We start from the raw sequence: 24443 nt of genomic DNA on the forward strand, positions 1-24443 counted from the left end.
TTATTTCAGCACGCACACACTTTAATTGATCACCGATCATTATTGCATTTTGACACTTACCTAATTTATTATTTCAGTACACACTTTAATTATTTTTTCTTTCCCCTAGTGAGAGCAATGCTTTTCCCACAATCACAAATTAGCCTTGACTTATTTTACTTATGAGTCGGTAATTGCCTCCATTGTTTTCCTCTTGGAGGCCAGTACTGTAGTCAAAATTTCCAACAATAAAAGAACTGAAATTGATTGACAAAGGGCCAGCAGGCCATATTCAATTTTGAGGTGACGCGAGAGAAAAGACAATAAATGAGTGGGAAAATTAATAATCCATTATATTTTTAATTTATAACAAAAAAAAGACAATAAATGAGCAGTGTTAAACATCGACAAAAAGTATAGATAGAATATGATACGATTTGATAGATGATACATGAGCAAATTTGCAATTTAAAATTTAAATTCGGATGAATTGTCATCTTTTCAATAGTGATGATGTATACATTATCAGTGTAAAAAAATTAATCCAATCAATCATTTGTTTATGATCAAATACTTTTTTTGATCCCTTATGATCATATACTTAAGTAGGAGTCAATATGAAACCGGCCAAGAGGGGCCCAACTATAAATAACAGCTATAAATAATTATGGGCTGACTCTCAGACGTTATTCCGTTTCGGAAAAAAATGACTCTCAGACGTTATTGATTCGGACCGTTCACCAACGAAAGCACAGGCTTAAAATGTAGAGTTTGAAGAATATCACATGATGATCTAGACTTGGGTAGATAGGTTTTCAGAGATTTAATAGCTCAAATTGAATCACATCACTTGATAAAAATGATGTGACTTGATTTGAGTCAATTTTTAAAAATCGAATCTACTTAAGTGTGAGTCTCGCATAACTCTAACACAATGAATGAATGTGAGAGATTTACGTGAACACTGAAAGCGTTTACTGTTTAGTACATATTTGTACAAGCAATTTTTTGTATACATTATAGGATGTTCAATACGTGTCACACTGTTTAGAAACGGGTTTTAACAAGTAAACCTCTCTCAAATAAAAGGGTTAGGACTAGCATGCGCAAGAAAGAAAGGAAAAGGAGTTTAGGCCGAAACATAACCAAAAAGAAAGAAAGAAAGAAAGAAAGAAAGAGAAAAGGGGAACAAAGCATTACGTGGTCGGAAGCATCCGGAAGACCATTCTTAAAATAATGCTGTACTGCAAAAGGCCGGTGTGGATTCTGGATTGTGCTAAGGTGAAGTGATTGATTTATCTGTGATTGAGACGACAGTCTATTTGCTTTCCTGAGATTTTTTCCTGCGAGAATTGCACACATGGCCTGTTGGCCATCGTACGATTTATACTGCCACCATTTACAGAAAGGCAACTCAGTCTGCTTCAAGAAAGCGCACAGTACTATATAGCCAACCACGCCAGGAATATCGCTTAAGGGGTGTCACCTCACCAAATAATTACTATAACACCATGGTACGATGTATATGAGATAAGAAAATGTTTGAAAATATAAAAAAGTGAATTAAAAAATATATATTTTTTTTAAATTTTAGTCAAAAGTATTAAAAACCTGAGTATTAACAGCAACAAAAGCAATAATAATAATAACAACAATATTAAATCCTTTACACATCGGCTAACGCAACTCCTTGAAGCAGATTTTCAAGAATCATATAATTTGGAGAGGACAATTTTGAAATGCCACGCTTTTAATTGTTGAGCAAAATAACTAGAGAGAAAATGAAAACCTGTGGAGAAAGAAGAAAGAAACCAACGCATGAAACTTGTACACAATCCCTTTACTCCTGCAGCTGCCCAAGCGAAGAGTCTGCTGCGCATGCCTAGTCAGTCCTAGTTACCCAGCCAGCCTTCCCCCCGGCTGTCGCGCATGAGAAATCGGGACTCCAAAGAACTACTAGTATTTAAATTCAGTAAAAGTGATCATCCAACACGTGGAACCATTGCAGAACCCGACCGCTAGACACATAGTGGTATATTTTCTCTTGTACCGCTATTAGGAGGAGGGAATTTAGGGGAGTTGAGGAATCAACTCGTACTCGTACAGCTGGATGTAAGTAACATGATCGATGATATCTTCGTAGAACTTCTGCGAGGTTATGGGTTAAGACGTCGGAAAAAGTCTATGCTGACTACCTCCACTACCATCTTTGTCTGCCATCCTCATCCATCCATCTACAGTCCATGTTTCGATTTGGGTTTACTGAACATGCTGGATTGGCCCAGTCTGGGTTCGGTCCGGTGGTTGTAGCCCAGTTGGGTGAGAGCCACCAACCAAGGATCGAATCCCAGTCGTTACCATTGATCGATGATGTCGGGCAGCCTCTCGCGGTCACGCAGTGGGATTAGTTGGGGCGTACGGTAACCAGTCCTCGGCCCCAGATACCCACTGTGATGAAAAAAAAAAAAAAAAGAACATGCTGGATTGACTTTGGGTTCTCAATCTATGGCGGCCGGTCGATCGAGATTTCAATCAATCAAGACTGAAAGTTGTTCTGGGATTGGTTTGTTCGTCTTGGGCGTGTCCTCTGTCTTTCTAATTTACCAGTAATATAAAAATTTGGGAATCCAGGCAGAATTAAATTAAATGCAGCCCCCAAAAACATAAAACGAAAAAAAAAGGAGCTGTCTTCAACCAGCTCCATCATGCAATAATTAAGCACAAAGGAAAATGTCTACTACTTCTTGGCACAGGCCCGCCCGCGGGTGACAAATTTGTTGGTATCTTTTGTAAGTTTCCCTCTGCGGGTACGACTGAAATCTTGCAGGGTCTGATCGAGTAAAATTCCCCCAAGCTAGTTTAAAAAAAAAAAAAGAAACACTCGCTAGCAGGTAAAGTGAGGTCAACTCGAAAACATAAGACCGCATAGACTTTTGAACAATGATAGGATTAACGTTTTATATCGGACATGAATTGTACACCGCGATGGACGCTTAGCTGCCACAAAAGACCATGCTCAATTTTGAAATTGGATGCACTGCTGCATCATCGGACTCCAGACTTCGTAAGAGCATAAATGAAGTCTAGTTAAAAAGCAAGAACCAGCGGACCCTTCTGTTGTTGAACGCGAGGCTAACCATTTATGGGAGTTTGATCAACAGAACGCGGGGAGATATTGCGTGCATCTGCCTGGTACTTGCAGCAGAACTCTGGGAACAAGCTGCCTGCTGTGCAAGGTTTAGTTGAGGTTGAGATTATGGATAAATACGACCAGGAGCTCCAAATTGCGCACGTGCATATAGTATAGGGAGGAGCCCGTGAAACAGGAATATTTATATATATATAGTGCTCATTAATTACACGTCACGAGCATGGTAAACTGGATACTTCTTGCGATGCGTCTCATTCATCTAGGGATCTTAACATATATCAACTTTCAGTGCTAATGTTTCCTTTCTCGAGTAGCAAACGAAGCAGTCTGTCCCCGTTTGGATTGATATTTTTAGAAATTTTTGTAAAAAATTATATTGTAACGATTTAATGTATATAAAGTAGAAAGATCATTTCAAAATGTGTTTACCAACAACGTAAATTTTTTCTTCACAAAAAATCACAATACAAACAAAGTTAATTCTTGATCCTGTACTAATTACAAGGAAGACGAAGACTTTTAGTTTAAGAGGAGCTTTAATCCACGATGGGCTATGAATCAAAACAAGTTCAAGGGTAGAATACTCCACCTAAATGTCAATCAATACAAGGCTGAAAAAACTTTCGGTACAATGCCTAAATGTCAATACAAGCTAAATTTAAAGGGTTCCACGGTATTCGTCCGTTTCTGCCAACGGAAAAGCCTTGAATCAAGTCCATAACGTTCAGATGGATGATCATTCTCCTTCATCCAAACATTTAATTAATCTAGAACAAGTAGTGCCTTTAAACATGCACTAAGCCCCATAAGTTTCCAACTAGAAAGTCTATCAAAGAATTGTCCATTATGAAGGCCGGGCCAGGCCTTTGATCTTGGTCACAGAATCTACTAACTACAGTTTAACTGATAGATTACAATTTAGAGTATCGTTAGTGTGCAAACTCCGGATACGCACAAATTTTACCACAATAAACAAACAATAAGCTACTAATCATCCAGCATCGAAGAAAAAGACTATTTGATTGCAGAATATAGAAGAACAAAATAGGAAGAGGGCAACTATTTACACAGGAAGAGGGTAAATATGGCTATTTAATTCTGTTTTAGCAGTATAGCAGTAGTGGAGCACTCAACGGAGATCTAAGGAGAACAAAATGCATACAACAATCTTTTCCTAACCACACAAGACCACTAATTAGCCGCCAAAGTTTTTCCAACCTGCACATCCCAGACCACAAGCAGCTATACAACAGTCCTCACTACTGATAACAACATCATCTAAAAGCTCTACAGATTTATACAGAAAAAAAATTCTTAAAAGAAAAGTAAATGATCTCAAGCACCTGTATCACGAGACTTGGGTGAAGCTGCGGGAGGAAGAAGACTGGGGAACTAAATGCACTCCCACCTATGCTATTAGCCACATCTGCGTTCATATTCTTGCAGGGTAATACGATACAGAAACAGCTCTTTATACATATACATATTTTTAAAAGAAGAAGAAGAAGTAAAAAAAGACGACCTCTAGCTTCACAAAAAAGATCAGCATTTTCTTTCCCTTTAATTTGGAGGGGCCTCCCATTTATGTTCTTTTTTACATTAGGATAGTTTACTCTGCAGAAATCTATCTACTACTGTCCTGAACCTTGAGAATTATCGTTGGGAGATGGTTGCTGTTGCTGTTGGTCTTGGTGCTGTTGTTGTTGCTGGTGCGCTCGAGCCTGCCCCATATGCTGATAAATCTGGCTCAAGGTTTGAGGGTTCAAAACCCCAACATGACCATCTTGTGATAGCCCCAGCTCCAATCCAGGAAGCTGCTGCTGCTGGTCAGTAGCAGCCCCCAGGATGGAGGTGAAACTCATAGGACCCATGTTGTTAGTTGCAGCTGGCAAGTCAAAACCAGGAAACCCAAGCTTGTGTAGGTAATTTGAACATTCAGTGCCCAAACTGGTGGCTGCTGGAGCAGGGGAGGATGATGACTGGAACCCGAAACCACTGACAGCTCCAGAAGCAGAAGTAGGGGGCCATATCCCTGCAGTTGTAGTGGGCATTCCCATATGGGGGGCTCGTAACAAACTCCCACCGACCATTGGCCAATTGGTCCTACTAGCACTGGTGCTACCCGCTCCTTGACCTGACCCGGCAATATCCATGTGTGGGGGGTGGTGTGCACCCAATTCAGCACTGATCTTTGGAGGATGCAGCCCAGCTGACATGGAAACAGAGCCCCCTGCTCCAGCGGCCGCAGCGGCTAGAGCGGAGGCCGGTATGGTCCCCGTCCCCGTGGCGGCTATAATGGATGGTTCAGCCTGCTGTAACAGCCATTGGATTGTTTCTCCATCGGATTTGTGACCCAATTCTCTGGTGAGCTGGAAAATTCTGGCGGCGCATAAGGCTGGCATCCTTATCCTCCTCCCTCTGCCTTCCACTTTGGTGTGTCTGTCTTTGTTGGAGCTTCTTTTTGGGGCCAACTGGTGTGGCTTCTTAGCACTAGTAGTAGTATTTTCTTGCTTGTCTGCAATACAAATCCGGAAGTCTTTGATCTCAGCAGGAGGAGGAGTAGGGCTGTTGTTATGATTAGTTTCACTCATGATGCTGCTGTTGTTGTGGTTTGCGTTCAAGAAGCTTGGCAGTCCCACCGCATCTTGCGGCGGCTGCGGCTTTGAACCCTTGGGATCCATGAAAGAGGGTTGTCCGACTCCAATTTACTTCTACTATACGGAGTACTAATTAATTCCTAATCACCAACTAGTAAACAAGTAATTTTCTTATTTATTACCAAAAAAAAACAAAAAAGAAAAGTTACTTAATAGTTAATACAACCAACTGGTATTTACTAGCATTATCTATTACGAGCACTGGTAATATTTTATACTACTACTTTTAATAAATAAATAAAACATTTTGGGTAATGGAGGGGAGGTGTTCAAACGCGGCAATTGGCAAAGCAATGTGAAAGAACAAAAGAGGAGGTGACTAAATGTTGGAGATCACAAAGTTGCCGGTACTCTTAGACCTTTGGTGCAATCGTGCAGCCTAATTGATGTGTGAGTTTTTTTTTTTTGGTCTTTCACTCCGTACACCACTAATTGGGTTTAATTAACAAACATCAATATTCCCACTTAGCCAGTAAAGTGGGAAAGGGGAAAAAAAACACACAATACTCCGACCCGACACCACAATGGAAGCCGCTTCCCCGTCTTAAATAACTTACTCTTGGGAGCAAACGGGTCTAGTTCAATTGAGTACCTCGTAAGCAAGCTCGATTAATATTCCAGCATGAAAATGTGTTGATCGAGTTTGAACAATTCAAGCTGTTTGATAGGTGTGAACTTGAGCCTACTATGTGAAATTCGAAAGTTTGTCAAATTTAACTAATCTCAATCGAGTTTCACACACACACACATATATATTTAATTTTTTATTTATTAATTTAAAATATATATTATTTCCTTTGTTTAAAATTATATAAAATATAAATTTATATTTTTAAACTCGATTTGGCTTGATTAAACTCGAAATAAATTCGATTGGATTTGATGGGTACAAACTCGATGAGTTTGAACTCAAGTTCGAATCCAATTTTCTTAATTTTGATTCGATTCGATTATACCCCTAGTTCGAATTCGACTTAATTCGATTGCATTTCTGCTTAATGCTATTAACTACTCCCTTCCTTTTTTTATAACTGACGTTTAAGAAATTGGCTCTAGTGTACTTTTATCTGTCGTTTTATTATCCCCATACAGTATTAATTATTTTTTCACAATTTTACCCTTTTATCTCTCTTTTCCAATACAGGTTCTTAATTACTACTCCTAGTAATTATTACATTGCTTTTGGCCTAGTAAAACAGCACCATTTAATACTCTAGTGAGAGAAAACATGGGTGAATTGGACAATTAATGAGGATACAAAAAGAAAGTAGTTTACAGATTTAAGCAATGAAAAACTTTTCTTAATTGGTGTGTAAAATTTTAAACGTCAGTTATAAAAAAAGGGAGAGAGTATTAAGTTAATTCTTTGTTGAGTTCGAATCCAAATTTTTTAACTCCATTCGATTAAATCTTAGTTTGAACTCGGCTTAACTTGATTGCATCTCCACTTACTGCTACTAAGTACCAAGGTACGGCTTTATTACTATGGTAAAGTAGGCTTGGTTTACGGGCCCACCGTATTTTGGCCATTTAATGTTGCTAAGTGCTATTTGTGTCTGCTGTTACCTTTGCCCGGCAAACTGCAAATCCCGTCTTCTATAGACGAGTTGTACTTCGGGTTCGGGGTCTTGGGCAACGATGGACCCCCAAAGCTTTCCAAAAATTGCATATGGAGTATTAGTTTTAAGGATTAATTACAAAAACCTTCCTTGAAGTTTATCATAATATCACATGACACTCTTAAAGTTTCAGAAATCTCACGTAATTCCTCAGGAATGATAACTTGTGTAAGCTTGTCCCCTTATGTGTAAAAGTAATATTAAGACAATGCATTGAATAAGAGAGATTACATTATTATCTTTCTACTTTTATCTTTGTGCAATTTGATTTATGTAATTTGAACTATGACAAAAGACAAATAAGGTGAAATATTAAACTTGAAACATAAGAATATGTAAGTGCAATAAGTAATAAATTTAGCTGTTTCGTAAATAGATAATACTGTTATGTGCAAGGGTAACTTCTAAACCTATTTCAATATTATAAAAAGGCAAAAGTTTCAAGAGATTGGTCACAATAAGGAGCAAATTAAGAGCAAAGATTTTGTAGAAAAGGAACACAAAAATTTTGCCACGAAGAGGGAAATTAGAATGAAAATTTTAGAAGATTAGTCGTAGCAAAAACGAACATTAAAACTAAAGATTTTTGAAACAAACACAAAGAAAAATATTTTAGACAGTGTTCTTGTTATTTGTTTATATATATGTTTTTTTTTAATCTTTTCGCAACCTTTTGCTACTTAAAAATGTAGGAAAACATTGGGAATAATTTCTTCTGACCTTCCTTAACTCATTTTTTTGAATCAATAGTTGGTCACTAAGAGAATTTTAAAAATATACTTGGGTGTAAGTCAATAAATCAAATCCCTTCACATACATTCTAATATTCAAATTTTCCCGAAAAATGTTTCATCAGCGGGTGCGTAGGAATCCGTCTAAATCAGTGACGATTCAACGAATTTTCTTTAATCTCTTTAGGTCCCTCATCTCTCTATTGTAGAATAAGAATAATTGTAGTATAAAATTTATCGCGTCGAAAAAAAAAAAAATCACTTTTCTGAACTTTTTTCAAAAAAAGATGAAAAGAGACAACAGTAGAAACGTGCAAACGGCTGATTGAAATTTCTCCTACCACACAACACAGATGCTCTATTTCCAGTGGGAAGGTGGGGGGCAACCCGCGACCAAACCTCCTTTTGCTGTTTTCTTTTACGCATAAGCATTAAAGATCAAGTGATGACACCTGGTTTCATTCTGCTTATCCGCTCTGTATGACGAAATTGGTTTTACTAAATCCAGTACAATCCACTGAATAGCGCACTAAAATCCAATACAATCCGCTGAACTACAATCCACTGAATAGCGCACATGGCAAATCCCTGGATTACCGGTAAAGCCAAAGACAATAATAATATGTCATATTCTTACCAAGAAAGAAAGAAAGGAAGGAAGAAAATAATAAAATGTCATATACTTAGGCTTTGTTTGGATTGCGGTTTTTCGTCGGAAAATTACGTCGTTTTCCGTGATCACATTTCTCTATTACCTTTTTCTCTCACATACATCAAATCGCTACAGTATTTTTTCTATAAAAAATCATAGAAAATGCAATCCAAACACAACCTTAATTTGCTTATACAGGTAAAGCAAATAGTACTGTGTGTAGGAGTAGTAGTAGTGGTTGGCGCCTTGTCATAGCATGTGCATCTCTCCTCTTATGGAATGATGATGGAGTAGTATCCTACGCAAACCATTAAAAAAAAAAAGTAGAGAAAAAAAATTTGAGTCGGGCGTCGGGAGGGAACCTGGCTGGAAACGTAAGTGATCATTCATTGATCAGAAACGTGAGAAAAATTGAAATTTGCATTCCCATATTCATATATGCAGTCGTAGGTTGTGCCGTAGTGCTACCAATTTGGGCCCCGTTATAGTGCCCCTACATTACACATTGTCGGCTCACACTTGAATAATAGATCCAATTTTCAAAAATCAAATGGTCCAAATTATCTTGACAAAATTTGAGGCATTGAATATTTAAAGATCAGAGCCTGCCCAATTTTGGTTCACACAAACGCAATTCTCCTGCTGAGTCCCCCCTCTCTCCCTCTCTCTCTCTCTCTCTCTCTCTCTCATCTGATCGTTTGCGCTTCGCGGACGCGCAGTCTTTCAAGTAAAACTAGCTAGCAGCAGCAGCAGCTTCTTCACAACCTTCTCAGGGTTGGGGATTAATTATCTTGATTCAATCTTTTCTCTTTCTTTTTAATCGTCGGAACAAGTGGTGATATTTAGTTTTCCTCCATACACACTCCCATGGAGATTCCCGGGAAGAGGGTCTTGCTCACCTCCAATGGCGATGACATTTCTCTCAACCTCGCCCGCCATTTAGCCCGTCGCGGTTGCCGGTACCAATTTCCTTTTCTATCTCTCCATACCCCTACAATACTACTATCATTTGCTTTTGCTGGGTTCCTGGGGATTGTTTTATTTATTAATAACTCTTACGTATCTATAGTTACATCTATATCTATATCTATATTTTGTTAGGCTGGTTTTGATGGGGAATGAGACCCAACTGAAGCTCGCAGCCCACAAGATTAAATGTTCGCTCCCCGACGTCGTCACGCCGGAGGTGGTCGGACTGGATATGGAAGACGATAGTGAAGCCGTTTTCGATGTCGCGGTGGCCAAAGCCTCCACTATTCTCGGTTTCTTCGATGCTTTAGTCCATTGTTATTCTTATGAAGGTACGTTAATTACTTGATTTACTAATCGAGTGGCGCTGCATTTCTTCACTTCTCAGTATTTTTTTCTTTTGTTTCTCTCCTTATCCGGCTTCTGGTCTCTTACCAACTGCCCCTCCGGTCTCTAGCTACGTGATTTACACACATTCTATAGCCTCCACCCCCCGGCCCGCCCCCGCGGGGGGCCGGCTGTCTGCCTGTGACTCAATGATCAGTGTTTATGCTTTAAAAATTCCTCTCTTTTGTGGGAAGCTTTTGATTCCATTCCTTGCTGTTAACGGATCCATGTTGTGACACGGAGGGATACATAGAAAATCTCCGTGACTGATTATGTTGTCTTAATTGAAAGGTACGACTGCGCTCTAGAAATGGTTATATGAGGTTTTTTAGCAAGCTGACAAGGGCAGGTTAGGTGGATGTACGCAAGGATATCTTTCCCGAATCTCCGTTCTATCGTATCACTAAAATACCCGTTTTTCCTATCTGAGCATTTATTCCCAGAAAGTGCCGCTTGGTATCGTCAAAGTTTGATGTTGTAACTTGGTAGCACTTTCTGCTGTCTGCTCAACCTGGTGAATTCTCTAACCCAAATATTTTTCTTTAAAAAAGTTTCTATACATTCTTTCGCTAGATGATAAAGCTTATTTTAATACCACAAGAGCTGGGAAACAGCTTGTTAATTGGTGGGAAAGAGAGGGGAAAAAAATCAAGTCTTAGTCTTAGTCTAAACCAGGGGGTGGTCAACCTTTTAAGGAATTTACCCTGTCAACCCCCTTTGAAAGGCCAAGCAAACCATAGTATACAATCACATAACCAACGCGGAATTTTCTCGTGTTTTATTGTTTAAAGCCAGCATATTATAAATCTTCAACAAATCTGGCCAGTCAAATCGAATTTGTGAAAAGGATGATTAATAAAGAACAAAAACCTCAGATGCCACCTCATCAGAAGTTGGGGACCGAAAACCTGAAGTATAGATAGATGAAAGATGCACTATGTTTGTATTATCAATTTATGCTACTTGTACTCGCTAGGCCGTGAAAATGTCAGAGCTTTCTGAAATTCAGAGACATCCTTGTGACTTCATAGTTCCTGCTGTTTTTAAGCCTCTGGGTAGCTGGTTTTGTTGGAAATCGTAGCGAGTTATGTTACATCCAGTCTTCATGAAAGCCAAAAGGACACATGATCATAGAACGCTCTGCTCCTTCCCTTCCTCAGATTTTATTTAAGATCGACAGGGAAACTGATGATTTTATCAATAAAGATTAAGTCAGTCGTTGGAGGAATTTCAGCCGTCAGTTTTGAAATATGGGTTCTAATTGCCCTTTGAACCATTAGGTGGCAAAGATAGTTGCTATTTTCTAGCCTTAAAGACATGTAGATATCTGTCAATTTTTTTTTTTTTGTGGGACTTACATGGATTGGGCCCACCATCTTCTCATTCAGCATCCGACTAACCATTTCATAATGTTATATGTATTTCTTCATTGTCACCCTGGTGTATAGGTTAAAAACAGTCATGATTAGATCACTTGTACTTAATGGGAAAGTAGGGAATTTTGGATAAGTATATTGTGAAGGCTCCAATAGCAGCAAATTGGCTATATGCTTGTGTGAATACCTAAGTGGCACATGAAGCCTCTTTTCTTTTCTTTTCTTTTTTTTTAATGTGTTTTTGGGTTTAGGGGAACTAAAATTGGTCTCTGGATTGAAGTCAAAGGACTGCATTCTGAAGAAGAACACCAATCCAAGATGAGATGATAATTCTATGGTGGTTCTCATGTAAGACAGAGGCTAAGTTTCCAACTAAACTAGCGTTAACCTCAGAAAGATAGAAGGATGTGATTCTGGGGGGCTGGGGAGCTGGTAAGGAAAGGGGGGGGGATGTGGGACCTTTTTCGGGCTTAATTTGAATAAAAATGGAAAAAAAAGAAAAAAGTTACATTTATACTTGTTTTTGACTTAGGCATTGCAACCTATTGAAGTATGCCAGGCACAAATGGAGATCTGTATCAGTCCTATTTACTTTACATGACTATCTTCTTTTTTTGGTTTGTAAATGCATGACTAATTCGATTTCAGGGATATGTAACCACTATGAGTGGGTTGAAGTGTTGAAATCATATTTCGGCTAAATTGTCGCCTAAAGGCCATGTAGACCAAATGAATTTACTCTCTGTTTAGTTGACGAGTACTGCCTTTCAGGTGTTGGTATAACCCTATGTTTTCTTTCATAGAAGAATGACAATTGGCATTTTTCCATGTTCTTTCACTGTATGTTACGTAGTCATCTAATAGTGTTATATTTTGGTGCTGGGATAACGGTATGAGTAACAATGAGGTACTTCTGTCAGCTTTATTGCTACAGAACTCATTTGATCAGTGAAACAACAAAATCCATAAGATATTACTGTATATAGATTGCTTTATTGCTAATTATTCAAGGGCATATTTGTCATAAGATGATGCCGCTTTTATAGCCTAGATGATTCTCTTTGGTTCTTCCTCTTCCCCCAAAGTAAAGATGCCTTAATTTTGGACACGGAAAGGTACAAAAGTTCTTGTAAAGATGATATTTTAGTTGAATGTTCTGTTACTTTGAATCAAATTAAACAGGTGAGATGCAAAATCCTCTGGATATAACCGAAGGGGAATTTAAAAAGACAGTAAAAGTCAATTTCCTAGCTGGCTGGTACTTGTTGAAAGCTGTTGGCAAGCGAATGCGGGATCACAAATCTGGAGGTTCTATTATATTCTTGACTTCAATTGTGGGGGCTGAAAGAGGTCTATATCAAGGAGCTGCTGCATATGGTGCCTGTTTAGCTGGCGTACAGCAGCTAGTGAGGGTAGGCCAAAACTTTGTCTTGATTTTTGCTCTTTCTGAAGGATAGGATGTTTGTTAGTTGCTTTGAATTATACTTGGATTTCATTAGTTAATCTTGCATGAAAGGTGCTAATTGTCTTCAAGCATTGCAACTATTAACTCTTCGACGCGACATGAATATGTACCCCTTTCTAAAAATTAAAGGCAAACTGTCGTGCTTTCCAGCTGAGTTTCGTTTTAAGATATCAGTCAACAACTTCATGAACTAGTAATTCAGAATCTCGTAACTTCTTTACATATCCAGTCTTTATATGATATTGCTCAGTGGCCTTTTAAACAGTCAAGGCGAAAAGGCTTTATGGGTCTTCTCAGTAGCTTGTCTCATAGATTAGAACATTAGGACATGTTACTTGAAGATAAATGTACTGATAATGTAGCAAGAAATACCTCTCGGTAGACAGATGAAAAAAGGGGTTGTGATGAAGTAATATTCGATCTAATTATTGTTGCTCTATGAATTTTGTTGTTGCTGACTTGACTAATGACGAGCATGTTTAATTCCTATATGCAGACATCTGCAATGGAGATTGGGAAGTACCAAATCAGGGTAAATGCTATTGCTCGTGGTTTGCACCTTCAAGATGAGTTTCCGGTGTCAGTGGGAAAGGAGAGGGCAGAGAAGTTGGTCAAAGAAGCAGCACCGCTGCACAGATGGCTGGATGTAGAAAATGATTTAGCTTCCTCTGTCATATATTTGATTAGCAACGGCTCACGCTATATGACCGGGACTACCATATTTGTCGATGGTGCACAGTCCCTGGTGAGGCCTCGAATGCGATCTTACATGTGATGTGAATAGGTGAAGAAAACCCAATGTTTGGTATTGGTTTTGTGGTCATGATAGGAATATTGTATCCTATCCATGCGTTACATCTCTTTAAACTCGATTTGACTTGGTTTGAGCTTTAAATTTTGAGGGTGGAGCATGAAGACGATTATATGGAGTTTCGTTCAGAAAGAAAAAATTGCATGAGATGTTGTGATTGCCTACTACTTAAGAAACTCTTTTTTTATTTGGGGCTAAATTCCTAATATTAAGAAACTTGGAAACTTTATAGTGCAAAGCAGGAGGCGTAGCATCATCTCCTCATCGTTTCCGGACATTCCTCACAAACACGATGAAATGATCAAGGCAATGGAAATTGTGACAGTCGCAGGCTTGTAGCAAATGCTCATGATTCTTATAGGCAAGTAGCAAGCATAATACGACAACTTGCCCAACTTCATTTCATTTGGTTTTGGATTAATTTTTTATGCATCGATAGTGTAGCGATTATTTTACACTAGCAGTTTTGAATGTATATCATGCGTCCATGATTTCAATTTTCAACTTGAGATTATTAATGTTAAAGAAAAAAAAATAAACTAGGAGGTTTAACCGAGTCCAGAGAAATTGATGGGGACTTACGAATGCATTAGGTACTCGTATGGATTGCATTAAGTACTCGTATGTATGGATTTAGAATAAATTACATATGAAAGGCAAGATTTGATCCATTAATCTCTCAACTTACAAGATTTCTATAGCACCAAGGTTTTACTTTTATTTGGAGGTGTGAAACTTTTGAGAAAGATAGAATGGTCTCGTCTTTTGGGCCAACTAATATTATACTACTGATGTCAGCCCCTTGGGAAAAAGACATTCCCGCCGCCCCCGGGCGATTTTAGGGGGCCCTGGTGATGATGATGGTTAAAGAAGCTCCTACAGCCTGCCAAGCAATTCATCAAAATGATTTAAAAGGTCAAACAAACGATGCAGCCTTCAGAGCATCACCATTCCCAACTCCCAAGGCGAACCTGGCTAGAATCTGTAATTGCAGTGGATTACACCCGAATTCTACTGGTTAATAAGTGCGTTTTCCTGGAAGCTTTTTCTTTAAGAGTAGAAATTGGATTTCCTCAACGGCTCATCTTAGGCGATATGCCAATTGGCCAACTGAACTGCAGGAGCATCTAAAGGATCTAGCTAGAAAGTATTGGCAATTGCTCCGTTTGGATTTGCTCTTTCGAGAGAAATACCATGTTGTTAACGTGTGATTTATGTGACATAAATGAGTGGTTAGAAGAAAACGGAAGTGGTTAGGCAATCAGGTTGATGTAGCTAATTAGGTTAAAATGAGGCTGACTTACCAACATTATTCGAAGAATTAGGTGATTTATGAATAATACATTGAGAGTAATTCACTGTGTTGTGAGCGTTTTGATACATAAATATTCTCACACAATTTGTGACTTATTTACACCAAACCAGGGTTATAGTAGTGATACTGCCAATTTCAGCATACTTTATTAACATTTTTTTTTCCTTTTTTGGTGAGTGCGCGAAATTAAGATGCCAGTTTTACCATTTCTTGTTATTGAACTGTACGTAGTTTACACAAGTTGTGAGTTTTAAAAACATAAAAACTTGTTCAAATTTAGCTAAAGCAATAAAGGGCCCCTATAACTTCTTCCGTTGGCCGCCCCTGCTCACACACCTTATTCATTCATACAGTATCCGGAGTGGATGCAAAATATCTTAACCTAACTCCTCATTATTATAGTGTATGTATATATATGTATATGATCATCTCCCTAAAGCTAAAGCCTAAAGGCGGTGGCTGGTGCTTTTGGTCTTCACGTCTTGACCTTTCAAATTGATCCAACATTCAATGTTCCAAGTTTTCTTCTCAATTCCAAACCACCTTCGTGTCCCTTACGACTAAAACTAAAAACAAGAAAGAAAATGAAAAAAAAAAAAAAAAAAGAGGACGTGGAAAATTTCCCCTCCTCCCACCCGCAAAGGAAAGGAAAACAGTGGAAGGAAAATAAAACAGGAAGCTGGCTGGAAAAGAGAAGAAGGAAGGGAAAAAAAGAAGAAAAGAAGAAAAAAGAGGATGGCTGCGGAACTATTTGACCAGAATACGAATAGTCGAGTCATTTTTTTCAAACTTACAATGCACGTGGTCTCTCACTTAGACATATGGGTTTTCCTTTTTTTTTTTTTTTTTCCAGTTTAAAGCATCTAATTCTAGTACTAGTACTATAATATTAGTATATAAATACACGTACGACTTTCCAATGTGCCGCGGAAGGCGCCCGGCTATTGCAAAAAAGCAGCACAGTGCCGCAGCGCAGAGAGGACAAGGCCTTTTCTGGTTTCCCGGCCAATTATTACGTACCAAATTTTCCAATTCCGAAGAAGAAAAGATTTGAAGCACAATCACCTGACATCCCTGCAGCTTCTTGGAAAAAAAAAACTGTTTTTTGATAGAGAGAGAGAGAGAGAGAAGTGTTAGAATATGATAGTAATTCATGAAATGCCATGCATGTTAATTAAAAAGCTGTTATATAGACTGCCCCAAGTATGCATATGTATAATTTGGGACCATAAATTTATATAGTGTTATTCCGGAACCAGCGCCTGTGGCCTGTGGGAGGTAATGTCGAAACCAGACGAAGAACCAAGCACGTCAGTGTCTACGAACATGCACCGTTTCGGCAACTAGTAATGAGAAGGCATCGCGCAGCACGCATGTTGCTCGATCGATCCCTCTCTCTGTACTAAAAAAAAAAAAAAAAAGGAAGAAGAAAGACATCTATTTGTGCTTGTCTGTAAAAAAGAAACAAAAAGTAGAACCTCAATATAGGAAGAAGAGAATTGGAGAAGATGAACTTTAGGAAGAAAAGGACGGTCTTGAGTAAACAGCAGGCGGCGGCGGCGGGGAGGACGGGAGTGACACACGGGAAAGTTGTTCCAGAACAGGAACTAATAGATACTAAAAAGAAATTTTACGTTAATTCCCAAAAATTTTAGTATTTATGTTTTATCCGTGGATGTTTTGCATAAATATGAAAGCTCTTGTAAACATTTTATTATTTGAATTTGAATTTGAAGCCTTCATTTCCATATTTCTTCAAATATGTCTCAATAACTAATTGGTTTTAGAGTGACCACCAATTTTGTATTTTCAAATTTTACAAATATGAAATTGGCGTTAATTTAGAAAGATTATAAATTATACGATATTTAAAAGAATTGGATAGACAAAAGGGATATATTCATCATGTTAGTATAGATTTACATAATACTTTGTACGTTAACTAATTAAATTTTCTTTTAATACATTTTTTACATCACGTTAGCATCACCCAATTTCTTAACTCCCCCGTTTGAGCAATTGTACCTTTTAATCCTTAACTCCTAAGTTTCGCCAATTTGACTCGACTCGTCTCGCCTTGCCTCGCCTCCCTATTTGAGTTTAAGAATAGAGATAATTTTGCGTAGAGCATCACGAGAATTAAATAAATAACCAAATAAATAAAATAGCAGACCCATGATGCAGAAGTCTTTTTTTTTTTGTCGACACAGGGGTGTCTGGATCAATCCTTACGGGGCCCGACTAATCCCCTGCGGTCCGGACCCGGCGTCCCAACCCGACCCGAACACGATAAGTGCGCGGAGGAATCCAGCAGAGCGGAGACTCGAACTTGGGATCTCAAGGGTCACCAGTGAAAGGCGCTACCGCTGGACCATGATGCAGAAGTCTATCGTCGTCTTTTTCATGAATGGTGAAAGTAGATGAATCGAGTTTTGATTGCACCGTTGTCTTTTAGCATACTTGGGTCATCAAATTTGATTCGTGAATCTTTTGCTTTGGGACAAATGAAATAAACGATGATTTTGGCTGAAATCCATCTTGTTCTTGCTTCGGCTATAAATGATTATCTTTTAGTTTTGATCTCCAAAGTTTAATATAGGAGAGATTTTAATCTCTAAAATTTGGACTAACGTAAATATTGTTCCTAATGTTTCAAATTTGAAGCACATTCATCGATTTTTTTTTCCCAATTCTTATTGGAATGGAGTTGCATGTAGTCACATAACCCTTGCCTGAAATTTATTATTAAAAAAATTTAATTATGATACTGAAAATTAATTACTTGCATAACCACATGCATGTAATTAAAAGGAAACGCAGGACCAAAATTTCTGACAAGGGTTAAGTGACTCTGTCCCGATACCATGGCCCTAACTATGCTTCAAACAACAAACGTCTAGGAACCCGATTTTCTTTGACCCAAACTTTGGGGACTAAAATAACTCTTGTGACTCAAACTAAACTACGAACATCTAGTTTAAAGACCAAAATTGCATTTTTTTTTCCTAAAATTAATAATATTAACTTGATAAATCTTTTATGTTACATTAGCCAGCCGTTCTAGATGCATGTCACATACGCAAAGTTTGAGATTCAAATTCAAATTAAGATGTCGTGGAATATATTGACAGCGTAGAAAAGATTCATCAACGTTAAATAACTAGTAATCTAACCCAAAACCAAAAACTAGCTAAAAGCAAAACTTCTAATTTGATTGTGGCATCATCAAAAAATTTCCAACACAAACGACAATTTTTTTTAAAAATGTAATTAGCCTAAGGGAGGACGTTTTATTACAAAAACCTACTAAATAAACTGAGTACTACCAACTAATCCAAAAAGGTTGAAAATAACCAACACAACTAGTAGTAGTAGTTAGTTTTGCAAAAAAAAAAAAAAAAAAACCAATAGGAGTAGTTATGCTCGAATAACATGACATGGTCAATATTTTTGTTCTTTTTTTTTCCTTATTGTAACGTCAAGATAAAAAAGGTGACGAACTTATTACCGCTCGAACTCACACTCGCTTTTCTTTTCCCATCAGTTTCATTCTGCTTTTATTAAATTAAACGACAATACTTGTGACAAAAGTCTTTAAGTATAATCATGTAGCCGCCACAAATTTCCACCTTAATTCCCCGAATTCATCTTGACTACACCAATCAGTCTCGATGACTGTATTAAGCTAATTGCTTTGTAGACTTATTTTATTTTTCAATGCATCTAAATCAGTCGATGAAACTTCTTTCCAATTAGTCACCCAAAGAACACCTGACTTTTCTTCCACGACAAACTCGCAATCCTATTCCTCTGTGCGTGTATATATTCTCTATCTGCATCTTCCACAATGTCTCGTCTCAGTCTGTTTCATACCTTAAAAAAAGAAAAAAAAGGAATGGTGCACTCGGCTTCCTTCCTCAACAGTGCAAGCCAGTACTACTGATTAGTTAGCCGGCTATCGGACCACGATATACCTTCTAAGTTCCCAGTTTGATAAATTAAGATCAGCCAACAAACGCAGATTCATGGACCACCAACACCATCATCAAGGAATGCATTTTCTGGGTTCACTGGTGCAGACGCCGGCTTTGTCATCTATCTCACCAAATAATGAAATACTAGCATCAAGTGGTTATCGTCTCAACATTGGTGATGCTTGTAGCAGCAGGGAAAATGGATTTCCAGGGCTGAAGGCGCAAATCAAGGGCCCAACGGCACAAGTCAAAGACATATTTGAAAGTAGAACAACTACTGTAGCAGCTGCAGCAAATGAAGTAAAATCCGGTACTGGGAGTAAAAGAAAGGGCGATCAGAAGAAAACTAGGAAGCCCAGATTCGCTTTCCAGACTAGAAGCCAGGTTGATATACTTGACGACGGGTATCGGTGGAGAAAGTATGGTCAAAAGGGAGTTAAGAACAACAAGTTTCCAAGGTAGAAAGAAAACACACACACACACACACACATATGTGGTATCTTAAAAATATTCATTTTCAAAGTCGTCTTCATTGATAGCTAGCTGATCATCTGTGTATCTGAAATTACTCAATATTCAGTGTTGCTTTTCTGAAAATCACTACCTAGTGTGTGTATATATACGTAGAGGACGACTAGTACTGTTAGCAACCTTTAACAATGGCCAAATAGGAAGTTGGAAATGGTTTAACATATATATAGGGTTTGATGTTTTATAATTGACGTCAGGGTTATCATGGATGATATTGTGACACCACTGCTCCACCATGTGCAAATATATACCTGTGTTGTAAATCTTTTGGAGTAAAGACCTATTAAAACATCAAACACTATACATATATATCAATGAAAATTAAAAACTCTGTAATTATGCAGTCCCTAGCAGGATCATCAAGCATCTCCACCAGTTTATTAACTACTTTTCAAACAAAACGAGTCCTATGTTTTGTGCTTACTTTCCAAGGCCGTCCAATTCAGATATTAGTACAGTTGATAGAACTATTCTATTTATACAACCAAACCGGGAAAAAAGAAAGAGAGAGAGAGATCATAACTTGTTCATTTTTGTTGGTGGAAAAACTATTAAAAAGCGATGTTTAGTGATTGCTAGCGTAAGCAAAAGGCTGGACAATTCAATTCCTGGAGAATGCGTTGCTGCAGTAACTCCTTAGGGTTCTGTGGCAGCGAGGAGTTTGTAATGTAACAATCGGTCGGTGTTAGGCCGGCCGGTTTAAACAAGGATTTTATTTCATCTCTTGGAGGAGCAGGAGCAGGAGTTATACAGCATCCTCTAAATTGTTAATTATGATATTGGTTCATTAATCTCTCACTCATTTAGCTAGTTTGAGGCTTGCGTTTATTAGACAGATTAAATGACGTTTAACAGGAGTATTATTACGTATCTTATTTGTTTATATATATATGTTGCCACTATATATATATATATTGCATCAAATTAAGTGGCAACTGTAAATTCTTTTTTTTTTTTTTTGGGTTATTGCAGAAGCTATTACCGATGTACGCATCCTGGGTGCAATGTGAAGAAGCAAGTGCAACGACTGTCCGTAGACGAAGGCATTGTGGTAACTACTTACGAAGGAATGCACATTCATCCTACAGAAAAAAACAATGACAATTTTGAACAAATTCTCAACCAGATGCATATTTATCCTCCCCTCTTGATGTGAAGCTCATAATTAGTATAATGAGTTACTCAATTCCTTTTCTCTAAGAATTTGTAGCTTCATTGTAGCTAGGTGGGGAGCTATACTGTGTATGCATATTACTTGTATTTGTAGCTTTAAAGCATAGCTTGCTAGAACTAGAAACTATACATGGAGTTCAGTAGATGCATGGGTGATGTAGCAAAATCTGCACTGAATTTGTTTAAAAATAATAGATTTCGGGATTTAGCATTAAATCTTTATTTCTTTTCCATCTTTTGAGTTAATGTCCCAACATTTATATTTTTTTTTGTTATTAGCGGTAACATTTAATCTACTTTTACACCAAGCTACACTGTGAAGAAGGAAGGAGCCTAAAGAAGCACATATGAGAGTTGAGGGGTGAACAATCAAATCAAACAAATGTACTAATGCAGATTTGTGAGAACGAGGAAGCACAATACTTCCTTGTAATATTCCAACATTTTAATTGATGCTGCGTAAAAGGCAATAATCCCCCTAGTCAACATGTCACGAGCAAGAGACCACAAAATGCAGGAATGTTGTCCTGTGCAAGCCGCCGAAGCAGGAAGATATCACAAAACCATCATATGATTCAAACTAATCATTCTTTCCCCCCCGAAACGATGGTTGTTTTATAGATATATCAAAAACTGTACGGTATATAAGGACTATGCTCCCAGTTTTACTGAAGGTGCAAATTAGCACAATGGATTGACATAGATCCATATTCCCTATCACAAAAGTTGTCTAGAGCAATTCTGCTCAGACTCATACAAAGACTATTTGTCTCGTGTCTTGAAAATCCAAAGGAGCACATTTGATTCGAACTAATCAAGAGAGTAAAGCAAAGGACGTTTCTATTTATTTTTCTTTTAAATTGCAAATACCCGAACTCGTGTAGTGGAGGGTACCATTTGTATTGTGATCCCCTTTATTTGAAGGGAAAGACTGAAAGATCTTAAGAGATTGGAATATGATAAATACTTTTACTAATTTGATAATCTTTATTCGACGTTTGACTATTTAATTGACTCACATGTATTTGTGTGTGTTTTTTTTTTTGACCATCCAAATTCTAGAACTCTAATAAAGAAGTATAACTATCGAATAATATGGAACAACTATTGATGATTTCTTCAAGAAACATAAAAGGTATTAAAAAAAAAGAGAAAATATTTCTCTCATTTCTAATTTTCATTATGATGGGGGTCAAGAATTGGACTAATCGATTAATTTGGACGGAATGTGTAGAATGTAACGTTTGTGAAAGGTTCGATGATGACTAATTTGAGATGCGAAAAGGTTGGTTGACCAGAATGAACGAATTTGGAGTATGGATAGTAATCGTCCCTAAACAAGTTAATAGTTAAGATTGGCTATATATATATGTGTATGTATAATGTTCAAATCACATTATATACTTCATTTTCAATGTCACGTGCAGAGTTTATAAAAAATTTGATCTATATTTACTTTGCATTGAAGGGATTTACATCCTGGGGAAATGAATGTGCATTTTGTTGAATTGGGCAAAACTGTTTCGAGACGGGTGTTGTGGCAACTATCCTAGCCCCTTCCCTTTGTGACATACAATTCTGCAACAATTTTCACACATTAATTGTCTTTTATTTTTTTCCTTTTCCAACATGATAATTATCTGAAGTCGCCCCCGGGGGTGGTGGGGGGGGGGGGGGTTGGGAGAAGGATTTTTCTTGGAACAGAGAATTTGCAATTTAAATGCTCTGGGTCCCTTCAAATAAAGGTCAACCCAAGGTCCAAGGCCCAACTTCTACCTTCACGGGCTCCCGTCGCCGTTAACAGCGTTCGTTTTGGCAAATGAAGACGGCAGAGAATGACAAATACGTCTCTCAAAATTTCATGGACTCACGGGAAGCATTGAGTTGAGTGTCGAGGCCTCCAGGGTTTTTTGTGTTGAATGGGATAACGTATATTCATGGCAAAATTAATATATGCTTCAATTCAATTTGGTCGAGGTCACTTGCACCTACCTAGTTGCTATCACGATAGTAGTTGTTCGCAAATACTTTAAACTAATGTCATGACTAAACCATTTGCTTAATCTCTCAAAAGTTGATTGATGTTGTTCTCTTCACCATACGCCGTATTTTTAGATACATTCACCCAACTAGGAGTAACGAACAGCCATATATCGTATACGTGTGTGCTTCTAGTAATTGAAAATATGATCATCTTAAGTTTTTTGCTTCTATTCCATGCTTCCATAAATAAACACACAAAATAAAAAGCTTAGGTAGTCTTAAGTTTTGGATTGCTGAGTTTTTCAAATACTACTAAAATTTTTAAAAAGTACTCTAAAAGGTACTCTAAAAAGTAGTCTAAATTTTTTTTTAATGTTTAAAAAATATCCCAAAATATATTCTAAAAACTTTTCTACTCTTAAATATCCTAAAATATTTTCTAAAAAAATCCCAAAATATACTATAAAAACTCTGCTATAGTAAAATTTTTCAAAAATATCCTCAAAAACAGCTAATCCAAACGGACCCAATTCAAATATCATCATTTATCCCGTGAATTACGTAAAATTCTGCCTACAAAATTTAAACTTTCAGAGACAATTAGACACACTTTAAACTAAAGGGGTAGACTTAGTACAAAATTCAAATATCATCACTTACCCCCGCTAAATTATGCAAAATTTAAGGCCTTGTTTGGATTGCATTTTTCTGAATTTTTTTGTAGAAAAATTATTGTAGCGATTTGATATATGTGAGGTAAAAAGGTGATTGAAAAATGTGCTCACAGAAAACGTAATAATTAGAGACAATTAGACAGACACTAATTTGAAAAATTAGAGAAAATTTGAAAAATTGCTGTCCAAACAAGGCTTTTTAGAAACAATTAGACAGACACTAAACTCACTTCACTTCTTATTGTGTGTCCTTAGAACGCAAAATAGAATAACCCATCATCTTATTACAATACTTTAAGTTCCACACTGATCGCCTACGGTAATCTCTCTAGCAATTGTTTGTGAATTCAAGAACACACATGATGGAAACGTTATGGCTCCTTTTGGATTGGCTGTTACATCAAAGTTTCATCTTTTTAGTCAAAACATAAATGAATTCCGTGCAATGTACTTCTCTCTCTCTCTCTCTCTAAGATTTCGATGGAGGAATACTAGGGCGATGAAGTTAGTTACAGGGGAGTAGATTACATACACACAACTGCGATTGGAAATTCCTCATCTTTTGTTGATGGATAAAATTCCTACTAAGCAATTGGACAACTAATGGGTATCTGTAGTAGTATTATTGTACGTGGTTCTAAAGACCTTAAGCGTCATGTCTTGTCGATGAAGGAAGAAGTGGAACCAGAGTTTCTTGAGGTAAAAGCCGCTTACACGGCTTGAGAAAATTGAACTTTTATTTTGGCCAACAACATGTTATATTCTTGATTGATTAGAGCAGTCCAAAAGCAGAACACGAGTTGTGGTTGGTCCTGGTTAATTGTTGAATAAGGTGCAAGCCTAGGCCCTAGGATGGAGGTAAGATGCTGCCGAAACGTAGCCGGAAATGGTCAGGAAACCAACAAACAAAGCCAAGCGTCCTCTTGAATTGGAACAAAGTGCAAGGCCCGATACTTTTTAGGAGTTGCATCATGAAATATGTAGGAAATTAAACCA

At 37.6% G+C, this 24443-nt stretch overlaps 3 protein-coding genes and 1 long non-coding RNA gene across 4 annotated transcripts; 2 read left to right on the plus strand and 2 right to left on the minus strand.

The window, feature by feature from the left end:
- Nucleotides 1–4192: 4192 nt before the first annotated feature.
- On the minus strand, nucleotides 4193–5914 carry LOC113722874 (transcription factor TCP20). Its single transcript, XM_027246098.2, has one exon. The coding sequence runs from the start codon at nucleotides 5809–5811 to the stop codon at nucleotides 4762–4764; it is 1050 nt and encodes a 349-aa protein (XP_027101899.2). The 5' UTR covers nucleotides 5812–5914; the 3' UTR covers nucleotides 4193–4761.
- A 3480-nt stretch (nucleotides 5915–9394) lies between these two features.
- Nucleotides 9395–13946, plus strand: LOC113722875 (uncharacterized). The gene is made up of 4 exons (XM_027246100.2): nucleotides 9395–9748; nucleotides 9891–10090; nucleotides 12704–12933; nucleotides 13483–13946. The coding sequence occupies exons 1-4, from the start codon at nucleotides 9657–9659 to the stop codon at nucleotides 13759–13761; spliced, it is 801 nt and encodes a 266-aa protein (XP_027101901.2). The 5' UTR covers nucleotides 9395–9656; the 3' UTR covers nucleotides 13762–13946.
- LOC140010857 (uncharacterized) lies at nucleotides 12736–13486 on the minus strand. Its single transcript, XR_011818005.1, has 2 exons — nucleotides 13169–13486; nucleotides 12736–13025 (listed from the first exon to the last, which is right to left on the minus strand). It is a non-coding gene; the product is annotated as an uncharacterized lncRNA (long non-coding RNA).
- A 5010-nt stretch (nucleotides 13947–18956) lies between the features above and the next one.
- Nucleotides 18957–21021, plus strand: LOC113722876 (WRKY transcription factor 28). Its single transcript, XM_027246101.2, has 2 exons — nucleotides 18957–19544; nucleotides 20590–21021. Exons 1-2 carry the CDS (start codon nucleotides 19138–19140, stop codon nucleotides 20771–20773), a joined length of 591 nt encoding a protein of 196 aa, XP_027101902.1. The 5' UTR covers nucleotides 18957–19137; the 3' UTR covers nucleotides 20774–21021.
- The last annotated feature ends 3422 nt before the right edge of the window (nucleotides 21022–24443 follow it).

The sequence above is a fragment of the Coffea arabica genome, chromosome 7e, assembly GCF_036785885.1.
Source record: "Coffea arabica cultivar ET-39 chromosome 7e, Coffea Arabica ET-39 HiFi, whole genome shotgun sequence".
Lineage (NCBI taxonomy): Eukaryota > Viridiplantae > Streptophyta > Magnoliopsida > Gentianales > Rubiaceae > Coffea > Coffea arabica.